General features: G+C 36.4%; 1 protein-coding gene across 4 annotated transcripts in view; it reads left to right on the top strand.

The window, feature by feature from the left end:
- The window catches only part of ROCK2 (Rho associated coiled-coil containing protein kinase 2), a 73,576-nt gene that overhangs the window by 27,047 nt on the left and 22,775 nt on the right, over positions 1-23,754 (top strand). For 3 of the 4 annotated variants that reach the window (XM_036434628.2, XM_045580470.1, XM_036434630.2), the window contains exons 2-15: positions 1,591-1,672; positions 2,895-2,995; positions 8,575-8,712; positions 11,948-12,208; positions 12,488-12,632; positions 14,949-15,087; positions 17,336-17,427; positions 18,092-18,251; positions 19,951-20,011; positions 20,797-20,808; positions 22,394-22,473; positions 22,628-22,676; positions 23,248-23,383; positions 23,482-23,573. In XM_036434628.2, the coding sequence (XP_036290521.1) occupies positions 1,591-1,672; positions 2,895-2,995; positions 8,575-8,712; positions 11,948-12,208; positions 12,488-12,632; positions 14,949-15,087; positions 17,336-17,427; positions 18,092-18,251; positions 19,951-20,011; positions 20,797-20,808; positions 22,394-22,473; positions 22,628-22,676; positions 23,248-23,383; positions 23,482-23,573 (1,548 nt within the window). The remainder of the gene's footprint in view (positions 1-1,590; positions 1,673-2,894; positions 2,996-8,574; positions 8,713-11,947; positions 12,209-12,487; positions 12,633-14,948; positions 15,088-17,335; positions 17,428-18,091; positions 18,252-19,950; positions 20,012-20,796; positions 20,809-22,393; positions 22,474-22,627; positions 22,677-23,247; positions 23,384-23,481; positions 23,574-23,754) is intronic. The other variant, XM_045580471.1, reaches the window with a different exon arrangement.

Raw genomic sequence — 23,754 nt, 5'->3', positions numbered from 1 at the left:
AATCCTCCAGCTTCCTTCTTTACCCTTCCAAGTTCCCATTGGTGTCAGTCGGGTCATGGAGACTAGGGAGATGAATGAAGTATATTGGACCTTTTAAGAGTTAGGTAGTATCCTGCGAGTCCTTTCCTAATAGCATGATCTTGGGCAAGTCTGAGTCACTTATTCTAAGCCTTAACTTTGTTTATTTTTATTTTTTAAATTTATTTATTTATTTATTTTAAATTTCTTTATTGATTAAGGTATTACATACCCTGTTTCCCCGAAAATAAGACAGTGTCTTATATTAATTTTTTCTCCCAAAGTTGCGCTAGGTCTTATTTTTAGGGGATATCTTATCTTTCCATGCGCTAGGTTTTATTTTCAGAGGATGTCTTATTTTTTGGGAAACACGGTATGTGTCCTTATTCCCCATTATCCCCCACCTCTCATTCATGCCCCCACCCCCCTGTTGTCTGTGTCCATTGATTAGCTTATATGCATGCATGTAAGTCCTTTGGTTGATCTCCCTTCCTTACCCCCACTGTCCCTTACTTTCCCTGAGGCTTGACATTTGATTGATGTTTCTCTGTCTCTGGATCTATTTTTGTTCATCAGTAAATAAACTTTGTTTATTTTTAAAATGAATATATTTTATCCTGCCCTCCTCAGAGTTACTTGAGGATGAGACAGTATATATGATAGAGCTTTAGAAACATGGTTTCCTACACAAGCACATCCACTGAGTAATTTGTTTCTTAGTATTTTTCACCCCCACCAAGTTATATGTATACACTTTTTCCTATTTTGATTATAAATTTAATGCGTTTTAAAAATGTTTTTATTGATGTCAGAGAGGATGGGAGGGGGAGAAATAGAAACATCAGTGAGGAGAGAATCATTGATCAGCAGCCTCTCATGCCCACACTTTGGATTGAGCATGCAAGCTGGGCATGTGCCTTGGCTGGGAACCAAACCGTGACCTCCTGGTTAATAGGTCAACAGTCAGCCACTGAGCCACGATGATTGGGCAAGTTAATGCATCCTTGTAGAAAGTCTGAAAAATATAAAAAACTCAAAAGAGAAAATAGAAATCTGAAAAATGAATCACCCTGTTTTCATATTTTTATGGGAAATTTAGTTTTGAGGCTCAGTTTCCTGGACATAAGGATAGTTAGTGTCTTATTTATTTTTGAATTTTCTATTCTTTGCACTAGGCACACAATTAGTGATTGTTGAGTGAATGGCAACTTCCTTAGTCTGGGTGTATTTCTTAAAGTCAAAAGCTTGGTGAAATTTTACTGGGCATTTGAAGAGAGAAAAGAAGACATCTAACCAACAAAAGTAATAGTGGGTGCCTATTTTAAAATGACTGATTCTGTTGGCTAAAAGAACGAAGGAAAACACGATAGGGTCAATCTTAATAGTCTGACAAAGTTAGGAAATCAGTTAAAGGTGTTAGATATTGATCCACTTGGCAGTTTCATATAAAAATGGGTTGACATTTACTCAGTGAGAATAACATTATGATAAAATGTAAAGACCTTTTTTTTTTTTAAATGCTTGGGAATTGTAACAATTTTCTTTTTCCTTTTTAAATTTTTTGTTAAATAGGATGGCTTAAATTCCTTGGTCCTTGATTTGGATTTTCCTGCTTTGAGGAAAAACAAGAATATAGATAATTTCTTAAATAGATGTAAGTATGTTAAACTTCATATTTGATACCATGATTATACTTTGATGAGAAATTTGTTTGATTAATATTATTAAAATTCATAAACTTATTAACTTATTAAACTTAAGTAATTCTTAGCTTACCCTTTATTTATTTAATATACTTTTATTGATTTAGAGAGGAAGAGAGAGAGAGAAACATCAATGATGAGAGAGAATCATTGATTGGCTGCCTCCTGCACGCTCCACACTGAGGATTGAGCCCGAAAGCTGGGCATGTGCCCTGACCGAGAATCGAACTGTGACCTTCTGGTTCATAAATTGATGTTAAGCCACTGAACCACACTGGCTGGGCTAAATATTAATATTCTTTATTTTCAAAGCAAAACTGCAGAACCAATTGTAGCATATAATGTAGGTAGAGTTCAAGATTTTGTATAAATTGTTAAGACTAGTGGTTTCAGGACAGGTTATTTATGGCAGTTCCAAGAGAAGTTTTAAATTAATATTAACAACACTAAGACCTTTACACTATCCGGAAGACTTAATGAGCTTTATGTTTGCATGAATATAGACATTTCAATCTAGTTAGTGAAAGATAATGTAATAACAATTATTGCCATATATGTGGTACTTTTAATATTTGTTGGTATTGATGTTGCCGGGAAGGTGTAAATGAAGTTGAATTCTAAGAAGAAGAAATTTTTAAATAATACATACTTTATATCAACACAATAAACTTTTTAATTTGGAATTGTCAGAGACTGGACTGTTTTCCTAATTCCACACACAATCTTGTCTATAGTTACCATATCTATAATATGTGGTTACTAAAGAAGTAGGCTTCCAAAAATTCATTACTAAGATTAGCCCTGCAAGTAATCTTATAGCAACTTTCTTCCATGACTTAGAATGCACTCAGAACCGCCCGGATCATCACTGTTTCAGCTGTCATCTCACTTGCCAAGCAACAGTCAGAAACAGAATAGCTTAGCTGCTACTTTTTGGTAGTAGTAGTGTTTGTTTATATATGTTAATAAACCGCAGTGTTTTGATTCTTTGATGTGAAGTTAATGTACTATATCTTAGATTTATAAATAGCAACCTTTAAAAACTGACAGATATAGATGAAAGCTAAGCCAGATTTCTTGGAATAAAAATTTGTGTACAAATATGCTGATTATTTTAAAATATTGTTTATAAATATGATTAATATTACAAATATGGTGACCTTTTTATTGTAGATGAGAAAATTGTGAAAAAAATCAGAGGTTTGCAGATGAAGGCAGAAGACTACGAGGTTGTAAAAGTTATTGGAAGAGGTGCTTTTGGCGAAGTCCAGTTGGTAAGAAAATATTTGTGTTGTTCTTGTTATTTTGATGACAGTTTGTGAAGCATTGTCAGTAGCCCTGGAGTAGATCCAATTTCTTTGCCCAGCCAGGCCAGAGTTAGCTTTCTGAGGTTAGTCAAATCATTCCATCTCTGAGAGCCTCAGTGTGCTCACCCATAAAAGGAGACAATTCTCCTATATAATAAAAACTTAATATGCAAATTGTTTGACCGAGAGTTCAACTGCTTTTGCTATGACGTGTCCTGACCACCAGAGGGTGGCTGCGATGATGTGGCGCTGACAGCGGGCGGCAATGGAGGTGCTGCCAGCCCCGATGGGCCCTGATGGTAGCGGGACCATGGCAGAATGGTGGGGGGTGCCAGGCCAAGGCAGGTGTGAGCAGGGGCCTGATTGCCCCACCCATTGCCCCACAGACAGCAAACAGCAGTGGGGGGTGGGGTCACCGGCTGGCTCCCAGGCACTGAAGGAGCTGGGTGGGAGGCCCAGCCCTGACTGATGGTCCCACAGGTGGGATGGTGGAGCAGGTGAGGGGGCAGCACCAGGCCATGGTGTGGCTGTGAGGCTGGGGGCGTGAGCTGGATTGCGAGCTGGGTCCTGATTCCCGCAGGTCAACCTGAGGGACCTCACCCACGCACGAACAAATTCCTGCACTGGGCCTCTAGTGGTCTATAAACACCGGGTCTCTTATTGGCTCTGAAACAATGAGATTCAGAAAAAGGCTTCACACAGGACCTCCTTCTGAATATTCCTGTGTTTTATTTAGTATGTTCAGATTAGTAGCATCTTGCTTAATTAACTAAGGTTTATTCAGATATATGAGAAGCCCAGCAAAGACCCTTCAATAACTGAAATTTATCTTTACAAGGCAAAGTGGTACCAACTAGGAATATTGTAAATGTTTGTAATAAATATTTCACTTATAGTATTAAATGAGGAACTATAATAATATTCCTTTTTCCGTTACCTGTGCATGAAACTCCTCTGTGTCCTTACAGTTTAATTATGGAGTCAAATCTTGTATTTCACTCACTAGTGTTTTATTCTTGTTGACTGAGCACTGAGGAAAGCTGTGATTACTATGTGTTGTACCAGCCCAGGTTTCTCTAGGAACAAGCCATGACAGACTGTTTGTCTTTTTCTTCCCTTTTATTACCTCTTTCTTTGATATATTTATTGAATTTATAGGTCATAGTGTAAAAGGTGTAATATCTATCTGTAATAGATTTGAAAAAATCTGATATACTTGAGGATGATAAGGAGAAATGTTAATAAGCATATGTTTATATTAATTTAATAGCTGTATTCTAATTAGGCTGATGAAAGCATGAATGGTACCTTGGACAGAGATCCCCAGGGACAGGTTTTAGGGTTCTCTACTCTCTTATTAAATATTTTATTAATACATTTATTAGCCGAGATCGGTTTGGCTCAATGGATAGAGCGTCGGCTTGGGAACTGAAGGGTCCCGGGTTCGATTCCGGTCAAGGGCATGTACCTTGGTTGCGGGCATATCCCCAGTAGGGGGTGTGCAAGAGGCAGCTGATCGATGACTCTCTCTCATTGATGTTTCTAACTCTCTATTTCTCTCTCTTCCTCTCTGTACAAAATCAATAAAATATATTTTAAAAAAAAAAAGAAAAGAAAAAAGAAAAAACTACAAACCCTATTTAAAAAAAAATACATTTATTAGATGCATACATTTTTAGAATTTTTGTCTTCCTAATACGTTATACTCCTTTTCTCTGAATTACCTTTTTATTCTCTCTGTTTTGAAGTCTACTTTGTGAGTTATTAATATTGCTTTGTCCACTTTCTTTTTTTATATATACACTGAGTGGCCAGATTATTATGATCTCTGAACACATAATAATCTGGCCACTCAGTGTATATCCTATATAATAAAAGACTAATATGCAAATTGTCCCCTCAACCAGGAGTTCTACCAGCAGGCAGAACGGCCAACTGCCCATGTCTTCTCCCCCTGGCCAAGCTGGCCGGACCCACCCAGGCACAAATTCATGCACCGGGCCTCTAATACACACACACACACACACACACACACACACACACACACACACGAGGCCTGTTGCAGGAAGATCCCTGCAAGAATAGGGCTTCCTGCGGCCAATGCGAAGCACTTGGGAGGGGAGTCTCTCAGCCTCGCCTGTGCCCTTTTGCAATCCAGGGAGCGGGCCTAAGCCTGCAGGCCGACGTCCTTAGCTCTGCTGTGGAGGCTGGAGAGGCTCCCGCCACCATCGCTGCAGTTGCCAGCTGTGAGCCTGGCTTCTGACTGAGCTTCACTCCCCCTGGGGGAGCGCACTGACCACCGGGGGCAGCTCTTGGATTGAGTGGGATCGGGCTGAAATGAGCTCTCTGACATCCTCCGAGGGGTCCTGGATTGTGAGAGGGTGCAGGCCAGGCCGAGGGACCCCACTAGTGCACAATTGCCATGTCAGGGAGGGATGCGGGAGGTTGGCTAGCGGAGACTGACCAGTTTATCTTTCAGTCCCGATCTGCCAGACCCCAGTAGCGAGCTAACCTACCAGTCAGATTGTTTTCCCCCTGGTGGTCAGTGCATGTTATAGCAAGCAATTCAGGGGCCTTAGCATATCATTAGCATATTACGCTTTGATTGGTTGAACAGATGATTGGACACTTAGCATATTAGGTTTTTTTTATAAAGGATTTTTTAGTGATTTCAGAGAGGCAGGGAAAGGGAGAGAATCATCGATCTGCTGCCCCATGCACACCCCCTATTGGGGATCAAGCCTGTAACCCAGACATGTGCTCTTAACTGGAATCGAACCTTGGGACCCTTCAGTCTGCAGGCCAACACTCCATCCATTGAGCCACACCAGCTAGGGCTCTGTTCACTTTCTTACCTTACTGTTGGCATGGTTTATCTTTTTGCATCCTTTCATTTTCAACCTATTTGGTCTTATATTTAAAATATATAAGGTTAGGTTTTGCTTTTTAATTAATTCTTTTAATTTTTGCCTATGAATTGGAGTGTTTAGTCTATATTGACACGTTTTAGGTGGTTTAAAATGGTCTTGCAAGCCCCAAAATCTTTGTTTATTTTCAGATATTCATCTTTTCTCTTTATTCTTCAGATCTATTTGTGTTCACTGGCTCCTTCCATCTCCATTCTCTTCCAATGAATTTTCCACTTCAGTTTTTTTTCAGTTATAGAATTTCCAGCTGGTTCTTTTTTGTAGTTTCCATTTCTCTGTGGATATTTCCTTTTGTTCATTCAAAGCTGTTTTTAAATTTTTAAGTATTTGCTAGCTAAGTTTAACATCTATTGGGCTTTTCTATTAACTGCTTTTTCTTTCTTTCTTTCTTACTTTCTTTTTTTTGAGGATGAATCATATTTTCCTCTTTGACTATCAAGTAATTTTTAAACTTATATACTGGTCCTTGTCAATATGTGATGGAGACTCTGGATTTTTTTTTTCTTTGATGTTTACTTTTATTCTAACAAGCTGTCCAGTTGCTGATCACCCTTACCTTGTGCAGGTGTAGTTTTATACTTTATAAATGTAGATGTGTGAAAAGACCAAATTGTTCCCCAAATTACTTTCATTGGCATGAGTTAACCTCTCAACTCTAATCCCCTTTTGTTTTAGGGCATGGTGTTATTACACTTCGTTAGGAGTTCTAGAGAAGGCCTTGGCTTAGAGCATGGCTCTTTCTCCCAGTCTTACCCGATGTCCCGAAAATTGGCAGGTGGAAATTCACAATTTCCACTCTTTGTGCTTGGAAATCAAACGTCCCTCCAATGCTATTTCAACTGTAGTGTCTCTGTTCTGCTGTGAGCCCCCTAGCAGAACAGACTTTAGTACTTTCTCTTTGGATAGTTCCGCCCTTAGCCAAGGACTCACATGGTATTCCGAGGGACCTCCCTCTCCATAACTCTTCACTTCCCTGTTTTCCTGCTAGCATAACCCATGTGCCTCACCTGTCTTGAACTCTGATCTCTGCTTCCTCAACTCAGCAGGACCACTGTGCTTAGCTTAGCCGTCTGTGGTCGATAAACTGTGGCTCATGAGCCACATGCGGCTCTTTGGCCCCTTGAGTGTGGCTCTTCCACAAAATACTACGGCCCGGGCAAGTCTATTTTGAAGAAGTGGTGTTAGAAGAAGTTTAAGTTTAAAAAATTTGGCTCTCTGAAGAAATGTCAATCATTGCACTGTTGATATTTGGCTCCTTGGACTAATGAGTTTGCCGACCACTGTCTTAGGTGGTCACTTGAATGCTGGTTAAGATGGTGTTTGGGTAATTATGGTGTTGACTTGGTGAATTTCTCTTCTCTCAGGAATTATAGTCTTGTGCTGCCTATTTGACAAAGTCTGAAAGCAGTTGGTTCACATGTTTTGCCATATGGATGGTTGTTTACAGTGGGAAAGCTAGCAGGTACTGGTTACTCTGCTCTGGCCAGAAGTACGTGGTTCTGAGTGAAAACTTATTTGTATTTATTGTTTCATGCTAAAACCTGTCTCTCTTGTCAGTGATATGTTCAGGTCCATTCAACCACTAATGTTTCTTACGTGGGTTGAGGGGTTCTCTTTACTAAAGAGGTATAGCAGTGTATGATTTTCTAAAGTTTTATTGCATTTTTAAAGTACCAAATCTATAAAGTATCATGTCTTTGCTAGAGAGGACGTGAGCATTCCTTTGGTTGACCTTATTTTAATCAATATAATAAAAATATTGATTCTATATGTGGATAGTACTTAATGAAAAATAACTAGAAATATTACCTGTTATTTTCTTAGAACTGAAATTATTTATAGTTTGGCCAGTTATCAAATACAAAAATTTTTCCCAGACATTTATTTATTCATCAAATATTTAGTGAATGTCTCTATTCTGTTAACCCATAGCAGTCACTCTCTGGTAGATCTTTGGTACTTTCTGGAAATATTTCTTGTTGATTCTTTTCTTATAACTGGAAATTTATAGTTTGACCAGCAATATAATATAAATTTTTTCACAGACATTACTTTATTCATTAAATATTTAGTGTCTATTTTAATTGCTAGTGATGACATTGTACTTGGCACTAAGAGTACAATGGAGAATAAAACAGGCATGAATAATCTTTACCTTCATTGAGCTTACATTCTAATATGGGAGACAGACAATAAATACAAGGAAACAACATCAAAATGAGTAAGTATGGTACCTGCTAGGAAGGAAACGCGGAGTTCTAGGTAGGGAGCAGGGGATTCCTGCTTTGGATAGTTGTCGCCCGTCTGAGGGGTTTACATTGCAGCTGAGTGAAGAAGGGCACACAAGGGAGGCAACCAGTCCACATGTCTCTCTCACATCAATGTCTCTGTCTCTCTCTTTCCCTCTCTTCCTCCCCCCTTCTACTCTCTAAAAATCAATGGGAAAAAACATCTTCAGGTGAGGAGTAACAAAAAAAGTTATGTTTTTACTTTTTATTAGTTAGCTAAGGATCATTTTGTTTTGTAACGAAAGTCTCTTAATAATAGCATTATAATGATTTGTTCACCTTTCTCGTAAAATTAAAATATTAATAATGTTTGTGTTTTAAAAATCAATAGGTTCGTCATAAAGCATCACAGAAAGTTTATGCTATGAAGCTTCTTAGTAAGTTTGAAATGATAAAAAGATCAGATTCTGCTTTTTTCTGGGAAGAAAGAGATATTATGGCCTTTGCCAATAGTCCCTGGGTGGTTCAGGTAAGCATACTAACTTTTATAAATTTATTTCCTTCTTTTATAAGTGCTTATCATTCTTAATTATTGATTTTGTGTGCTAAATATCCTACATCTCCTTTCCATTGAAAACAACAGCTTGCCTTTCCTATTGGTATAGTTTGCCTCTTTTGTAGCACAACTGTCCATGAGTGCATGGGTCTGTATTGGGTTTTCTGTTCCATTTAGTTATTTGTCTATTCTTGCCACCAAGTACTACAGCATTTTAATTCTTTCTGTTTAAATTGCTTGATATTGATTGAGCATTTTAGATCTGTGGGTTTAGAGATTTCATAAGATTTGGAAAAAGTTTGGCCATTATTTCTTCAAGTATTTTTTTTTCCCCGTCTCAGCTCCTATCTCATAGCTCGCAGCCTCTTTCTCAGACTTGGTTACACATATATCACCTGCTTGGTGTTGTCCTGACAGTATTTGTTGTTGTTGTTTATTTCCTAGTCTTTTGTTCTTGTTGCTCTGACGTGCCTCATTTTGTTTTGTTTTTTGTGCTATGTCTTTAAGTTCACTTATCTTTTCTGCTACAGTGTTCATTCTGACTTTAACCCCATCCTACCTGGCTTCTTCATTTAGCAAATTGTTATTGAGATTTATCCATGATGCAGTATGTCAATAATTTATTCCTTTTTAATGCTAAATAGTATTCCATTATATGATATATGATCATTTGTTTATCTATTCATCTGTTCAAGGACATTTGAGTTGTTTCCAATTTTTGTCCCTTGTGAATAAGCTGCATTATTAAGTTATTTGCAGATCAACTCGTATAATTCAGTGATGTTTTATTAGGAAATTTACAGTTGTACACCCATCACTGAAATCTGATTTTTAAAAAAAATATATTTTATTGATCTTGTACAGAGAGGAAAGGAGAGAGATAGAGAGTTAGAAACATCGATGAGAGAGTCATCGATCAGCTGCCTCTCGCACATCCCCTACTGGGGATATGCCCGCAACCAAGGCACATGCTGTTGACCGGAATCGAACCCGGGACCCTGTAGTCCCGAAGCTGACGCTCTATCCATTGAGCCAAACCGGTCTTGGCTGAAATCTGATTTTAAAACATTTTTACTATCTCCAAATGATAACTTGTACCCATTTAGAGTTATTTCCCACTTTCCTCCCAGCCCCAGGCAACCACTAATGTGCTTACTGTCTCTGTAGATTTGCCTTTTCTGCCATTTCAGGTAAATGGAATCATACAGTAGTTATCTTTTGGATCTGGTCTGTTCCCTTTGCATACTATTCTGAAGTCCATGCATATTGTAGTATGTATTGTACTTCATTTCTTTTCAGTGCTAAGTAATATTCCTTTGTATGGTGTGGAAGAGTCAAGGATGTATTCTCTTTGACCCCAGTTCCTAACAGAGAATTTTAAAACTGCTGGAATTTCCAGAGTGATGGGAGTGTCTTTGTTATGTTAATGAGGCAGCTTTTGATAACTGTGAGACCAGGATTGGTCACCAGAACGCACCAGCTGCTCAGCCTCCAGGGAGTTAATCACATGGACAATGATTTATTTAATGAGGCCTATTTAATGAGACCCTAATTAAAATTCTGGGCATTGGCCCTCAGTGGAGCTCCCTGCTTGGTTAACACATTGATGTGCAGAGTATAATGCACGCTGATTCCACAAGGAAAAGGCACAGAAGCTGTGTGCTGTCTGCCAGACTTCACCCTATGTGCATCCGTTATAAAAACTGTAACCGTAAGTATAGTGCTTCCCCGAGTTCTGTGAGTCATCCTGGTGAATTATTGAACCTTAGGGGGTCATGAGATTCCTGAATTGTTAGTCCTTTAGTCAGAAATGCAGGCCTGGGGACTCTGGAAGTATGAGTAATGTTTGAAGCGAGTCTTGTGGAGAACGGAGCCCTTGGGGATCTGATGCTAACTCTAGGTGTTTAGCATCAGGACTGTACTGCAGTAGACCTCATTGGATGGGAACGCAGTACATGCCTAACACTCAGTTTTGTTTGTCCATTTACTGATGGATGGACATTTGAGTTGTTTCAACTTTGGGGCTGTTATAAATAGTGAACATTTGTATACAAGTCTTTTATTTCATTTATCTAGACAGCATAAAAACAGCAAGGTGAGGCATATCAGGGTTAAAAAAAAAAATGGCTAAAAGAAAACCCAGAGAGAATATCAGTTACCCATAGGACAACACCAAACAGATTATATATGTGTAACTTCAATCTGAGCAAGGGGTTGGGGCAGAAGCTGAGAGAGAAAAAAATACTTGAAGAAATGGCCAAAAATTTTCCAAATTTGATGAAATCTATAAACTTATAGATCTAAGAACCCCAATTAATATCAAGCAAGTTAAACAGAACTAATAAGAACACTGTGGTACTTGGTGGCAAGAATTAAAAACAACAACAGTATTTACATGGAATAGAAAACCCCAATATAGATTCATGCAAATATGGACAATTTTTATTTCTTGAATTATCTGTATGTCATGGTATTGGTTTTTCTAAAATGTTGATTTCTTGGTTTTGTTCTCTTTGTAGAAACCTTTTCTGTTTGCAATTGCTTGCTTCTGGGTGGAGTGGGACATGTTTTAGGAGGGAATATGGATAGCTTTCCTTCTGAATTTGTGATTTCTCTGTCTCCTTGGGAGTCAGTAGCAACCTAGCTTGGTATATTATTTCTCTGGTCCCAACATCACTACTTTAGTGTGGATGTAGGTAGCACTGCCGCTTGCTGCTTGTTGTGAGCAAGAAGGAGGAGAGGGACCTGTTCCCGATGTGGCTCCCAGTGCTCCCCTGCCAGTGGGCGGGGCTCCCTCCCTCTTCTGTGGCCATGATCTGGTACCCTTAGGTTTTCCTAACCTGTCCTGCCTCCTCAGCTCCCTTCTGTGTGAGTTTGTGCAGTCATTTGGATTTTATCTTATTCTTTTTCTCTTTTAAATATTCCTATTTAAATAGATTCCTATATTTTCCAAGAGGGAAAAATTATATATTTACACATATTTTGTTAGGAAGTATGAAGAAGATACTCATATCAAAGTTTTATCTGCTAACTATTTTCCCTTAAAGATGTCCAAATCTAAAATCAAGCATTTCATAAAATTCAAGTTGGTTTTGGATATAAAGTAATTTATCTTTTTCCAATAGTAAAAACGGTTTGGGGGTTTTGTTCTGTTTATAGTTTGAGTTTTCTTCTTAAAGATTCTTTTCCTTCCCATTTTATTTTTCAGCTCTTTTGTGCCTTTCAAGATGATAAATACCTGTACATGGTAATGGAGTACATGCCTGGTGGAGACCTGGTGAACCTTATGAGTAACTATGATGTACCTGAGAAATGGGCCAAGTTTTACACTGCTGAGGTGGTGCTCGCTCTGGATGCCATCCACTCCATGGGCTTGATTCACAGAGATGTAAAGCCTGACAACATGCTTCTGGATAAACATGGGCATCTAAAGTTAGCAGATTTTGGCACATGTATGAAGATGGATGAAGTAAGTTATAAGCAAGTAAAAAATGCTGGGTTATTGTTTTTTAGAAACAAAAATAAACACTTTAATTTTTAATTTTATAGTTTTAAACAAATATGAATTTAGTTTTGCTTACTGTGTATGACTCAATGCATTTGTCCTCTCTCCTGCCAAAGCTATGTCAGCAGTGAAGTTCTGTTGGTAGCAGTTTATATCACTTATATGAATAGTAAATGAATTAGTTGCATTTATGTGTGTGTTTTTACACACATCTTTTTCTCTTTCTCTCTGCCATTTCCCCAGACAGGCATGGTGCATTGTGATACGGCCGTTGGGACACCTGATTATATATCACCCGAGGTTCTGAAATCGCAAGGGGGTGATGGCTACTATGGGCGAGAATGTGATTGGTGGTCAGTGGGTGTTTTCCTTTTTGAGATGCTGGTGGGTAAGTAAATATTTAACATTCTTCTTCAAAACCCATCTTATAACACTTCAGTTCTAGTTCATAAATTTGGGACTATAAGGAAATTAATTGCATGTGTCCTAGGGAAGAAGTAGAATTTACGAAAACTTTGAATTAGTAATGACTGATATGACAGATTATTAATTGGAGAATTAAAACCAAACCTTATACTGCCAAGTTGAGTAGAATAAGAAAGGAAAGGAAAGTACATTGCTAGGAAATACTCCTCAAGTAGATTTTTTATAAAGTGCTTTTGAAGACCATCCAGTGTATGCAGCATTGGCCTTGCTATGTGCTTAGTATTATGGCATAGTATGACCTACTTTGTTAGACCTTTGTCTTTGTAGCGAGTCTCTGCGGTCACCATATGTTTTCAGGCAAACGTTCAATTCTCCCCTCCTCTGGCCCGATCTGATAATGCCTTAGGTGTGCCTTATAAACATTTGAAAGTAGAATGTATTCTATTATTTGTGTAGATTCTCCAAATGATTTAGAAAATAATGTATTCTGTAGGAAGTCGCATAATTCATTTGAAGAGATTTAAATTTCTGCTAATGTTTTCAACTCTGAAAGCTGAATTGAATGAGTTTGAATGACATTGATTTGCAGTATTCTGAGCTTGCCCTGGTGCTTGCTCAGGTTGGTTGGCACTTGAGTTCAGTTAAAGGATTCTGTTGCAATTAAAAATGGCAATAGATGCCCAGCTGGTCTGGCTCAGTGGTTGAGCATCTACCTATGAACCAAGAGGTCACGGTTCGATTCCCCGTCAGGGCACATGCCTGGGTAATGAGCTTGATCCCTAGAAGGCTGGAGGCAGCCGATCCTTGATGTCCCTCTTATCACTGTTTCTCTCTATCCCTGTCCCTTCCTCTCGCTTAAAAAATCAATAAAAACATTTTTTAAATGTCACTGGAAGAATAAAATTCCAATGCACATTTGAAAACAAAAACTACTTACCTGAAGACCCTTTTGAAGTTTTGGATGGCTGCTTCGGGAAGGTCTGTCTTACACTAAAGTGGCTTGTAGTTGAAGCATCCAGCAGGGTATTTAACCCTGTGGCTTTAGATGAGCACTGGCCAAAAAGATACTTTTCAGCATTTTCCGTCTTTACACTTGTTTGAATGTCTCTCTATCGTTGTCATTAGTTAGCAGGAACACTGCCCTTGGAGACCATTTTTGCCATTTTCAACTCTAGATTTGTGCCATTGTAGGCAAATCACCTGTCATCTTTCTGGGCTCGGCTTCCTTATATCTTCTATAATAATATGTTTAATATGCTAATTAGACCGAACAGCCGAACAACCTTCTGAATGAAGCCGGGACTGCTAGGGCTGAGGCCTCCACAGTTGCCAGAGGCAAGCCTCCATGGCTGCAAGGGCAAAACCCCTTGCATGAATTTTGTGCATCGAGTCTCTAGTATAAAGTAATAGGGCTGGTCCTGGCCAGTGTGGCTCAGTGGTTGGGGTGCCAGCCCACGTACTGCTAACGGGTCTCAGGTTTGATTTCTGGTTAAGGGTGTATGCCTGGGTTGCAGATTCCTTCCCTGTTCCATGGTCAGGGGGTGTGCAGGAGGCAACAAGTCTAAGTGTCTCTCTCTTTATTCCTCTCTCCTTCCTCCTACCCCTCTCCATAGCAGTGGGAAAAATATTTTCTGGTGAGGATGAATAAATATGTATATACATATTAGATAGACAGACAGACAGACAGACAGACAGAGGTGGTCTAATTCTTAGCGCTGGGCTGTCTTGTCTGTCATGATGCAAATGGTTTATATCTGCATCTTCTGAGATAGGCACTGGCCACTTGAAATGCGGTTGGTGAACTAGGGAAGTGAATTTTGCATTCTGTTTAGTTGCAGTTAACTTAAATTGGTGCATGTGATTAGTATAACAGTTCTGGAGAATAATCTCAAAAAGCTGAGCATGCTCTGCTAGCTTAAGCATTAGACAGGACTCTGACCTGACCTCACTTAGTAATCTTTTTCTCTAATTATTTAGTAAATTGTTTCCTAGCCCATTATTTAAACTTCCTACAAAATTCTAGTTACACTTAACATTGATTCTTTTTTTTTTTTTTTTAATTTTTTTTTTTGCTCATAAGGGTTGATGATTCATTGGTATGGTTAAAATTTAAATATATTGGTGTGCACCTTTTTGTTTTGTCTGAAACTTTTGTCCCATAACCATTCATTTTTTCATGCATGTGTCAAATTTAAACTTAACATACTTAAATATTAGATGAAAAGTGTTTAATTTGCATTCTCTATTACACTCAAAATCTTATTTCTTGGAATTTTAGGAGATACTCCATTTTATGCAGATTCACTTGTAGGAACATATAGCAAAATTATGGATCATAAAAACTCACTCTGTTTCCCTGAAGATGCAGAAATTTCTAAACATGCAAAGAATCTCATCTGCGCCTTCCTAACAGAGAGGTAACGTACATGGAATGTCCGTGTAGAGATGGCTCCGTTTACTTTTAAACTCGTAGAAATGAAACTTATGCCGAAGCCGGTTTGGCTCGGTGGTAGAGCGTCGGTCTGCGGACTGAAAGGTCCCAGGTTCGATTCCGGTCAAGGGCATGTACATTGGCTGCGGGCACATCCCTGGTAGGGGGTGTGCAAGAGGCAGCTGGTCGATGTTTCTCTCTCATCGACGATTCTAGTTCTCTATCTCTCTCCCTTCCTCTCTGTAAAAAATCAATAAAATATATTAAAAAAAAAAAAAAGAAATGAAACTTATTTACATATGAAATCAGTCACTTCTTAGCCACATGCATTTAATTCTGGATTAGCCTTTTTTTCTTCTTTTTACTGCTAAGCTTCGTGTTGGGTTACTCTTGTCATTTTGTATGTGCAGCTCAATTGTAATTTAACTCTAACCTTAACCCTCATGTTTAAAAAGAAAAAATAGAACTTTGTAAAACAGTGCATTTGAGAGAAATAAAACTTTTGTTATATTCACATTTCCTCTAAGGTGGCTTGAGCCATGTTACCCTTGATTGTACAGTTTTTGAAAGGAGTATTTTGTGCAGATAAATACTAAACAGGTTATAATCTTAAAACTGTTTGAGCTGGGAGTGCCTCCTTTCCAACCGGTTTTTATTTGCATTTGAATATGAACAAGTCTGTCCCGGTAATTCTATATTTTTTAAAACAAAGTAGAAGAACACGTTGAAAACCTGCCTCAAAGAGAACAACTAGAAAGTTATTAAGAGTTTCTTCCTTCGCCTCCTTTCATTTCTCCTCTGGTTTCTCCTCTGGTTTGTGAGTCATCCTGTCAAAGGACCAACGCATGTAAGAGTGTCCTTGCTCCCCCACCCAAATTTGACTTCCTAGCTTTATGGTCTTAGGGAAATTATTTTACTCTTTTTGGAAATAATTTTATTCATCCATAAAATCATAGGATCAGAATAGATTAAAGAAAGGGCATTTGTAGCTCTAAAATGCTATGATTTCTTATGTTTGTTAGCTAGTTGCTATTACAAGAAATTCCATAGTGACTATCCTCATACAATCATCTTTGCATACTTTTTGTAGGATAAAATCTTAAAGATGGAATTCTGGGAATTGAGTGATGTTGCAAAATTGACCTAGAGAAGCCACATCAGGGAATATTTTCAACAATAATTGTTCCTCATTCTCATCAAACTGAATATTATGAATTTTTTCCTTTTTCCATTTGAAGCAAGAAAAGTTATTTTTATTGTTCCTCATTAAAGAGGTTAATCATTTTTACATGTTTACCAATCATTTGTAGAATAAAACTTTAAGATCTGTTAATTATATGATTAATGTACAATCCATGCTGTTAAACTCAAAACAAAACCTGTGTCATGTGTTGACTTGATGGGATGATCATAATTTGTGCTGGAAGATCAAATATAAAATAGGATATAGCATCTGTTATTGAAATGAGTGTCATTCATGAAAGATTTATCCTAGCAGTTCATTGGGAGGGAGGTTGCAGTAAAGAATGATTCTAGGTAGACAAAATATACTTTAAAATAATGTAATGCCATTAGTGTGGCTAGGAGCACTTTCCTCTAAAGTTGACAGGGTTTTTTTCTTAAATTAAACATAACTCCAAGGCATATAAAAAAACAAATGCTTTTTATTTTGTCTATTTTATTTTCATTTTTCATACAATCTTAATTGAAGACTCAAAGTGTCAAAGAATGAAATTAACTTTTTTTTGTATTCAGAGATATAATTTATCAGAGTAAATATGGATAGCTTCAAATATAAAATATGATTTCTTTTTTTAAGAAGAGGAGAGATTTTTAAAGTAATGTTTTTATTGGAAAGGTTTTGATAATTATTCTGGGCCAAAAGTTAGATCTTCATCCATTTTGCATCTTAAAGTTGGTTATGCAATTTTGACATGTATGTGAGTTTTTTCATTTGAAAGTCTAGTGTATTTTTTGTTTGGCACAAACTACAGATTGAAATATACTTCACTTTCTATGGCATTTCCTATATGCACTACAGTCTTCTTGGTCTATAGAGATTATATATTATAAAATGGAGATTGCTTTTTCTTGAGAAACATTTATGTTATACTTTTAAAAAAGATATCTCAAACTCATTTGTGATCCTTATGTTGATTCTTGTCTAGATAAAAGGTTAATGTTTTGTTTTTTCATAACCTTACTTTTTACACAATCTTTAATTGCATTGCTAGGGAGGTACGGCTTGGGAGAAATGGGGTAGAAGAAATTAAACAACATCCGTTCTTTAAGAATGATCAATGGAATTGGGATAACATCAGAGAGAGTAAGTCAATACATTTAAATATTTCCATTCCACATTTTAAATTGATTCCTAATTTGAATTGACAAGTATGTTTCATATACTTTACACTAATTTTAAAATTGAGAGTTCCATTTCATATCGATATTTGTTCAGTGGCAATATTTATAACTAAATTCATATTACCGCAATGTTTTAGCAAACTAAGCACACAATAAATATGTATTTATTAGCAATATTTCCCAATACTTTTATAAAAACATAGGTTTCTTTATGTTTCATGTTAAATTTGATGGATCTCAATAATTTTCAGAAAGGGGAAATATAAACTTTTAATTTGAAGAGTAAGAAATACTTAAAGAATATAGAAAACTGAAAACCAAAGAATGTATATGCACGTTATTACTATTTGCAATTTTAATGCCTACAGTAATATCATATTGCTTTTTTTGCTTAATTGACTAACCATTATTTAAAACTGCTCTAAGGTAGTAATAAAATACTTAAGAATTTTAATTATTTGAAATGATAAAATGTTACTAAAATTTTGTATAGTAAATCATAAAAATAGGTTATTATATATTATTAATTTATACCATGTTAGTATTAATATATTGTTCATAATGTAAAAGAAATAGGGGTAGTTTGTTTTTTTATTGTGAGTGAAATAATTCCTTTCTTTTAATAGCGGCAGCTCCAGTAGTACCTGAACTCAGCAGTGACATAGACAGCAGCAATTTTGATGATATTGAAGATGATAAAGGAGATGTAGAAACCTTCCCAATTCCTAAAGCTTTTGTGGGAAATCAGCTGCCTTTTATAGGATTTACCTACTACAGAGAAAATTTGTATGTGGTTTGTTATATTTTTATTGTTTCAGAGTCTAGTTATAAAGCATTGTATTGCTTTGGGGCTGGAAGTATTAATTTCTTTTTAAACTTTGAGTTTTTCTAAAAGGACTATTGAAAGAGTTATTTTTAATTTTGTTTCATTTTATTTCTGAATGCTATATGACATTCATTTACGAATGAATGCAAGGTGATGCTCTGTGTTATTTTGGGCTACAAGTAAGACCAAATACCTGCTTTTGAAGCTTGTCGACTAATGAGGGATATGAGAGATTATATGAATGTGATATTTGTTTTAAGAAAGGGACCCAAAAAATCTGAGATGGTTTGGGAGAAAGAGAAAAGTCATATTTCTTTAGGTTGAAGGTAGGGAGAAGTTAGGCAAGACCTCAAAGCAGACATGGCATTTTAGCCAAATTTAAAGATGAAGGGTTTTTTGAGTGGCCGAGATGTGGGGTGATGAGTAGTGGAAGCAAAAGTTTGGAATGTAAGCATACATTGAGAGCAGAGTAATGTAACCCAGAGGGGCTCAAACATAGGCTGAACATTACTGGCTTATGACCATTTGGAGGACTTGATAAAACTGTGGTTTCCTTGCCCAAATCCGCCTGGTACAGGTCATTCAAACATGTTGGTTGACTGAAGTGATTTTGGGGGGTTAAGATTAGAAAATAGACTGAAGTTGGAGTGTAGGGGAAGAATAATGCAATAGATGATTGTTGTGTGCTAGGAGACTTTTGACTTTATAGGCAGTGGGGAGCCACTGAAGTGTTAAATATTGAGTGAAGCAGTAGAGACTTTGGAGAAACTCTTTGGTCCTTCCACGTATGATGATGGGGTGGCCAGCCATCATGATTTGCCCAGGACTAAGTAGTTTCCTAGAAAGTAGCGTGGGATTTTCATCCTAAAATGTTTTTCTCTTCAAAACTCATAAAAACCAGGCGAACCAGGAAGAATTGGTCCCCTTGTTACCAGTGTGTCCTCAAACTATCGTAATGCTGACTAAAATGAAGGTAGCAGTGCCAAGAGAATGCCACAAATGTTCGTAGGCAGTGAGGAAGGCCTCAATAAGGAGAGATTGATAAAAGTGGTCATTTTATGTGTTAAGCCCTGGAGATCAAGAGATGTTATCTTTGAAAAGGAGGACAGATGTCTCTTTCTAGAAAATGTCTAGGAGCCGAGACCAGTTTGGCTCAATGGATAGAGCTTCGGCTTGGGGACTGAAGGGTCCTGGGTTCGATTCCGGTCAAGGGCATGTACCTTGGTTGCGGGCACATCCCCAGTAGGGGGTGTGCAAGAGGCAGCTGATCGATGACTCTCTCTCATAGATGTTTCTAACTCTCTCTCTCTCTCCCTTCCTCTCTGTACAAAATCAATAAAAATATATTTTTAAAAAATGTCTAGGAAAGAAGAATAAAATAGTTACAGACTTGAGATGAAGAGGAAGAAAGTATAGTTTCATCTGGAGACTCCAATCTCAACAGTGTTAAATAACAATATCTGATAAAAAGCAAGAAAAGTTTATCATTTTAAATGATTGAGTCTAAATATCCAGAGGGGAAAATGTTGCTTCATTTCAAATAAATTGAAGTGGAAAGACAGAGATTTTTGTGATTATAATTTAATTCTGAAAATAAGTTGGTATTAGAAAATTGATTAAAATGACATGTAAAATAATTTATTTTCCTGTCTTTTCTAGGTTATTAAGTGACTTTCCATCTTGTAGAGAAAATGATTCAATACAATCTAGGAAAAATGAAGTATGTGTAAATTTTTACTTCTCTATTTTAATCACATATCCAAATATTTTAGTAATGTCCTTGCATGTTTAAAAGTTTCTTTGATGGGCCAGGACCGGTTTAGCTCAGTGGATAGAGCGTCGGCCTGCGGACTGAAAAGTCCCGGGTTCAATTCTGGTCAAGGGCATGTACCTTGGTTGCGTGCACATCCCCAGTGGGGGGGGGGGGGGTTGCAAGAAGCAGCTGGTCGATGTTTCTAACTCTCTGTCCCTCTCAATTCCTCTGTGTAAAATCAATAAAATAAAAAAATAAAAAGTTTCTTTGATGGTACTTTTTGAATCCTTAGATGGCATTTCTTGTTGCAATATAGTTCAGCATAACATTGAACTAATTCATTTCTTTGACAAACGTCATTGTGTAAGATATAATGGCTAGTAAAACGATAAATTATACATGGCTTTAGGCTTAGTTTTAATACCAAAAGTGACAGTAAATTAATGAACAGCTATGTAATACCAATTACAAAATTTTAAAATCTTAGTTCTATAAAAGTATAGAAAATAAATGGTAAGAGTACAGAAATAGTGGAGGGATTCAAATTTTGAGTATTTAGCAATAAATTCATATAAAGGATAATTTTATCAAAGTGTTACTGTATTTTCTGAGGGTAACCATTTTTTTCTTCAAAACTTACAAAATCTAAAAAATTTGTTTAAATAATTTTGGTATAATTTGTGTTTTAGGAATTTTATAAAGCAAAACAAGCATTTTAATATTTTCTGTGTTTTCTTCTTTGTTTTATATAGGAAAGTCAAGAGGTATGTTGATGTCATATATCTTGAAAAACTGAGACAACAGACGCATTACTAGCAGAGTTTGAGATAGCCTTATTCACTTAGCGTTCGGAACACTGCATCTCCCAAGACAGACGTTCTCCACTTTTTTCTACCAAGTATCCCTTTTATTATTGCTCCTATGGATCTGTCATTTAAAATGTATATTTTTATTATTTCATTTATCAAAGACATATAATTCGCAGCAAGAACTTCTTTTTTTTTTTTTTAAATTAAAACTACGTTTTTATTATAATTTTTGCATAATGTTTAAAACATCATTTACAAGTAAAAATAACAAGTTGTGCAATAATACAAAGAAAAGGACCTCATTAAGAACTTCTGATTAGCATGTGACAACTAGTGTGATCAAATTATATTAAAGCAATAATAATTTAATTTGACTGGTTCATTGGCCTATATATTCTTATTAGGGGGGAAAATAGTTTTGTGTAAGGTATATACAATATTTTCAAAACCGTGGAGAACCTAATCACTAGAAAAAATAGTGGAAAGACTATTGGCCTTGGAATATCAGAGACTTAGGTGGAGGTTTTTTGTACTGCCTCTGTTAGCTAGGTTGTTCTGGCCCAGTTATTCATCTTTTTGGATTTTAGTTTCTTTATTGAGTAGATAGAATACTACCATCTTTTTAGGGCTTTTGTTAGGATTAATGAAACAACATTTTTCAAGTGCCTACCTCTGTTCCTAAGGCTTGAAAGAACTCAAAAGTTAAAACTTTTATAAAGGTAATAATGCTCCAGAAATGGATTATTTAATGCTTTCTGTAACTTTAGTTTGCTTACAGACTGACAGAGGTGGCCTAGACAGATTTAAAGAAAGTCAAGATGGCCCAGCCCATGGGGCTTGGTGGTTGATTGTGACCTGTGACCCAGGAGGTCACGGCTCATTCCAGGCCGTGGCACAGGCCTGGGTTTCGGGCTCGGTCCCTAGTAGGGGGCGCGCAGGAGACAGCCGATCAGTGATTCTCTCTCATCATTGATGTTTCTACCTCTCCCTCTCCCTCTCCCTTCCTCTGAAATAAAAAATATATATATTATTTTTAAAAAGAATTACAAGATGTCATTATTGTCATTTACTCAGTAAAGTTGATTACAACTCTTTACAGTACGGTGTAGAAAGATATAAAGAAGAGCTTATATTCTTATTTTTAAGGATACTGGTATATTTGAGCATGCTCAAATTTTCTGAATATTTGTTTTGTATATATCTTTTGTAGGCACAAATGGTAACAGTATTTTTACATAAACAATCAGCAGAAAAACAGTGCAGGCTATCCTTTATTCCTCATGAATGAGAAACTTGTTTCAGAAGCTTCTTATTCGCAAGTTTATATAGTGTGGTTGTGCATATATGTATACTGTTCTAGACAGAAAGCAAGAGGCGGGGACTGCCCCGTCAAGAAAAGCCACATTAGAAGGTGTCAGTACGGTGCCACTATAGAGGGGGTCATGTTAAGTTAAAGAAAAGAGAAGCTGATCATTGTTTTCTTTAAGCCTCTCATCTTTGAAGTGTGACCACATTTTATAATTATTTTGTTTTCTAACAGATTCAGAAAAAACTATACACATTAGAAGAACACCTTAGCACTGAGATACAAGCAAAAGAGGAAATAGAGCAGAAGTGCAGGTATATTTTGTAGATAATTGAATAGTATATTCTAAAATTTAAGTTTAAACATATTACTAAAATATAATTATATGATTATTTTTAAATTTATAGTAAATTATTTTATTGTAAATTAGGAGTTATTTTATTTACTGTTTATTTTGAAATTCTTTAGATCTGTTAATACTCGCCTAGAGAAAGTAGCAAAGGAGCTAGAAGAAGAGGTAAAGTTGCTGTACACTTTTATTAACATTTTTGTTGATAAAAAGATTTGATTCCTAGTGTACTCTTGGTACCATATTAATATACATCTTTGTTTATAATAAAATCTACCTGTAGCATGGGTGGATAGGACTAAAATTATAGGATAATCATAGTTATAAGCTTCATTTTGTTGTGTTTTTGCAAAACTTGAGTTAATTTCGTATGTGTAGATATTTAAAGTAAAAAAAAAATGCGTTTGTATTGATGACATGGTTAGAAACAGAGAGTGAGCATTGTTTCTTTCTTTAAATTTTTATTCATAACATTTTGACCCATGCTTTTATCACGTAAAAATGGTTCAGTGGTGACAGAATGTTATTGAAAGTTTGACTTTCAATAATAAACAAAACACAGTGTTAAGAGTAGTGTGTTATTTTTAAAATATGGAAAACATTATTGTAGTTTTAATTCTATAGCCATTCAGCTTTTATTTATGTTTTCTTATCTGCTTGAAATAACTGAAATAGTTTTTGTTTTATTAAACTTTTTATACATGCTTTTTTCTGATAATAACTTGAAGCCCTATTTCAGATTACCTTAAGGAAAACTGTGGAATCTTCATTAAGACAATTAGAAAGAGAAAAGGCGCTTCTTCAGCACAAAAATGCAGAATATCAGCGGAAAGCAGATCATGAAGCAGACAAGAAACGAAATTTGGAAAATGATGGTTTGTGGTATAGAATATTCAATACGAAAAATAAAATTAAGTGTGTGTGCATGTTTGTGTTGTGTTGACTCTTGCCACTAAAATGCTTTTTATCATAGTTAACAGTTTAAAAGATCAACTTGAAGATTTGAAAAAAAGAAATCAGAACTCACAAATATCCACCGAGAAAGTGAATCAGCTCCAGAGACAAGTAAGTTGATCTCATTTTGTAATAAGGATATTGAATTTTATTTATGACTTCCCATTAACAGTTTTAATTGTCAGTGTAACAAGAGGGTTTTACCTCTAATTTTAAAGTGAAATCATTAGGAAGTATTTTTAGGTATTTGTTTAATTTAAATATTTTGTAATGGGGTAAGGAATTGAGGTAT

This window comes from Pipistrellus kuhlii, unplaced genomic scaffold (genome assembly GCF_014108245.1).
Source record: "Pipistrellus kuhlii isolate mPipKuh1 unplaced genomic scaffold, mPipKuh1.p scaffold_m20_p_13, whole genome shotgun sequence".
Taxonomy (NCBI): domain Eukaryota; kingdom Metazoa; phylum Chordata; class Mammalia; order Chiroptera; family Vespertilionidae; genus Pipistrellus; species Pipistrellus kuhlii.
The sequence above is the reverse complement of the archived record's forward strand: the minus strand, read 5'-3'. Positions and strand labels throughout refer to the sequence as shown.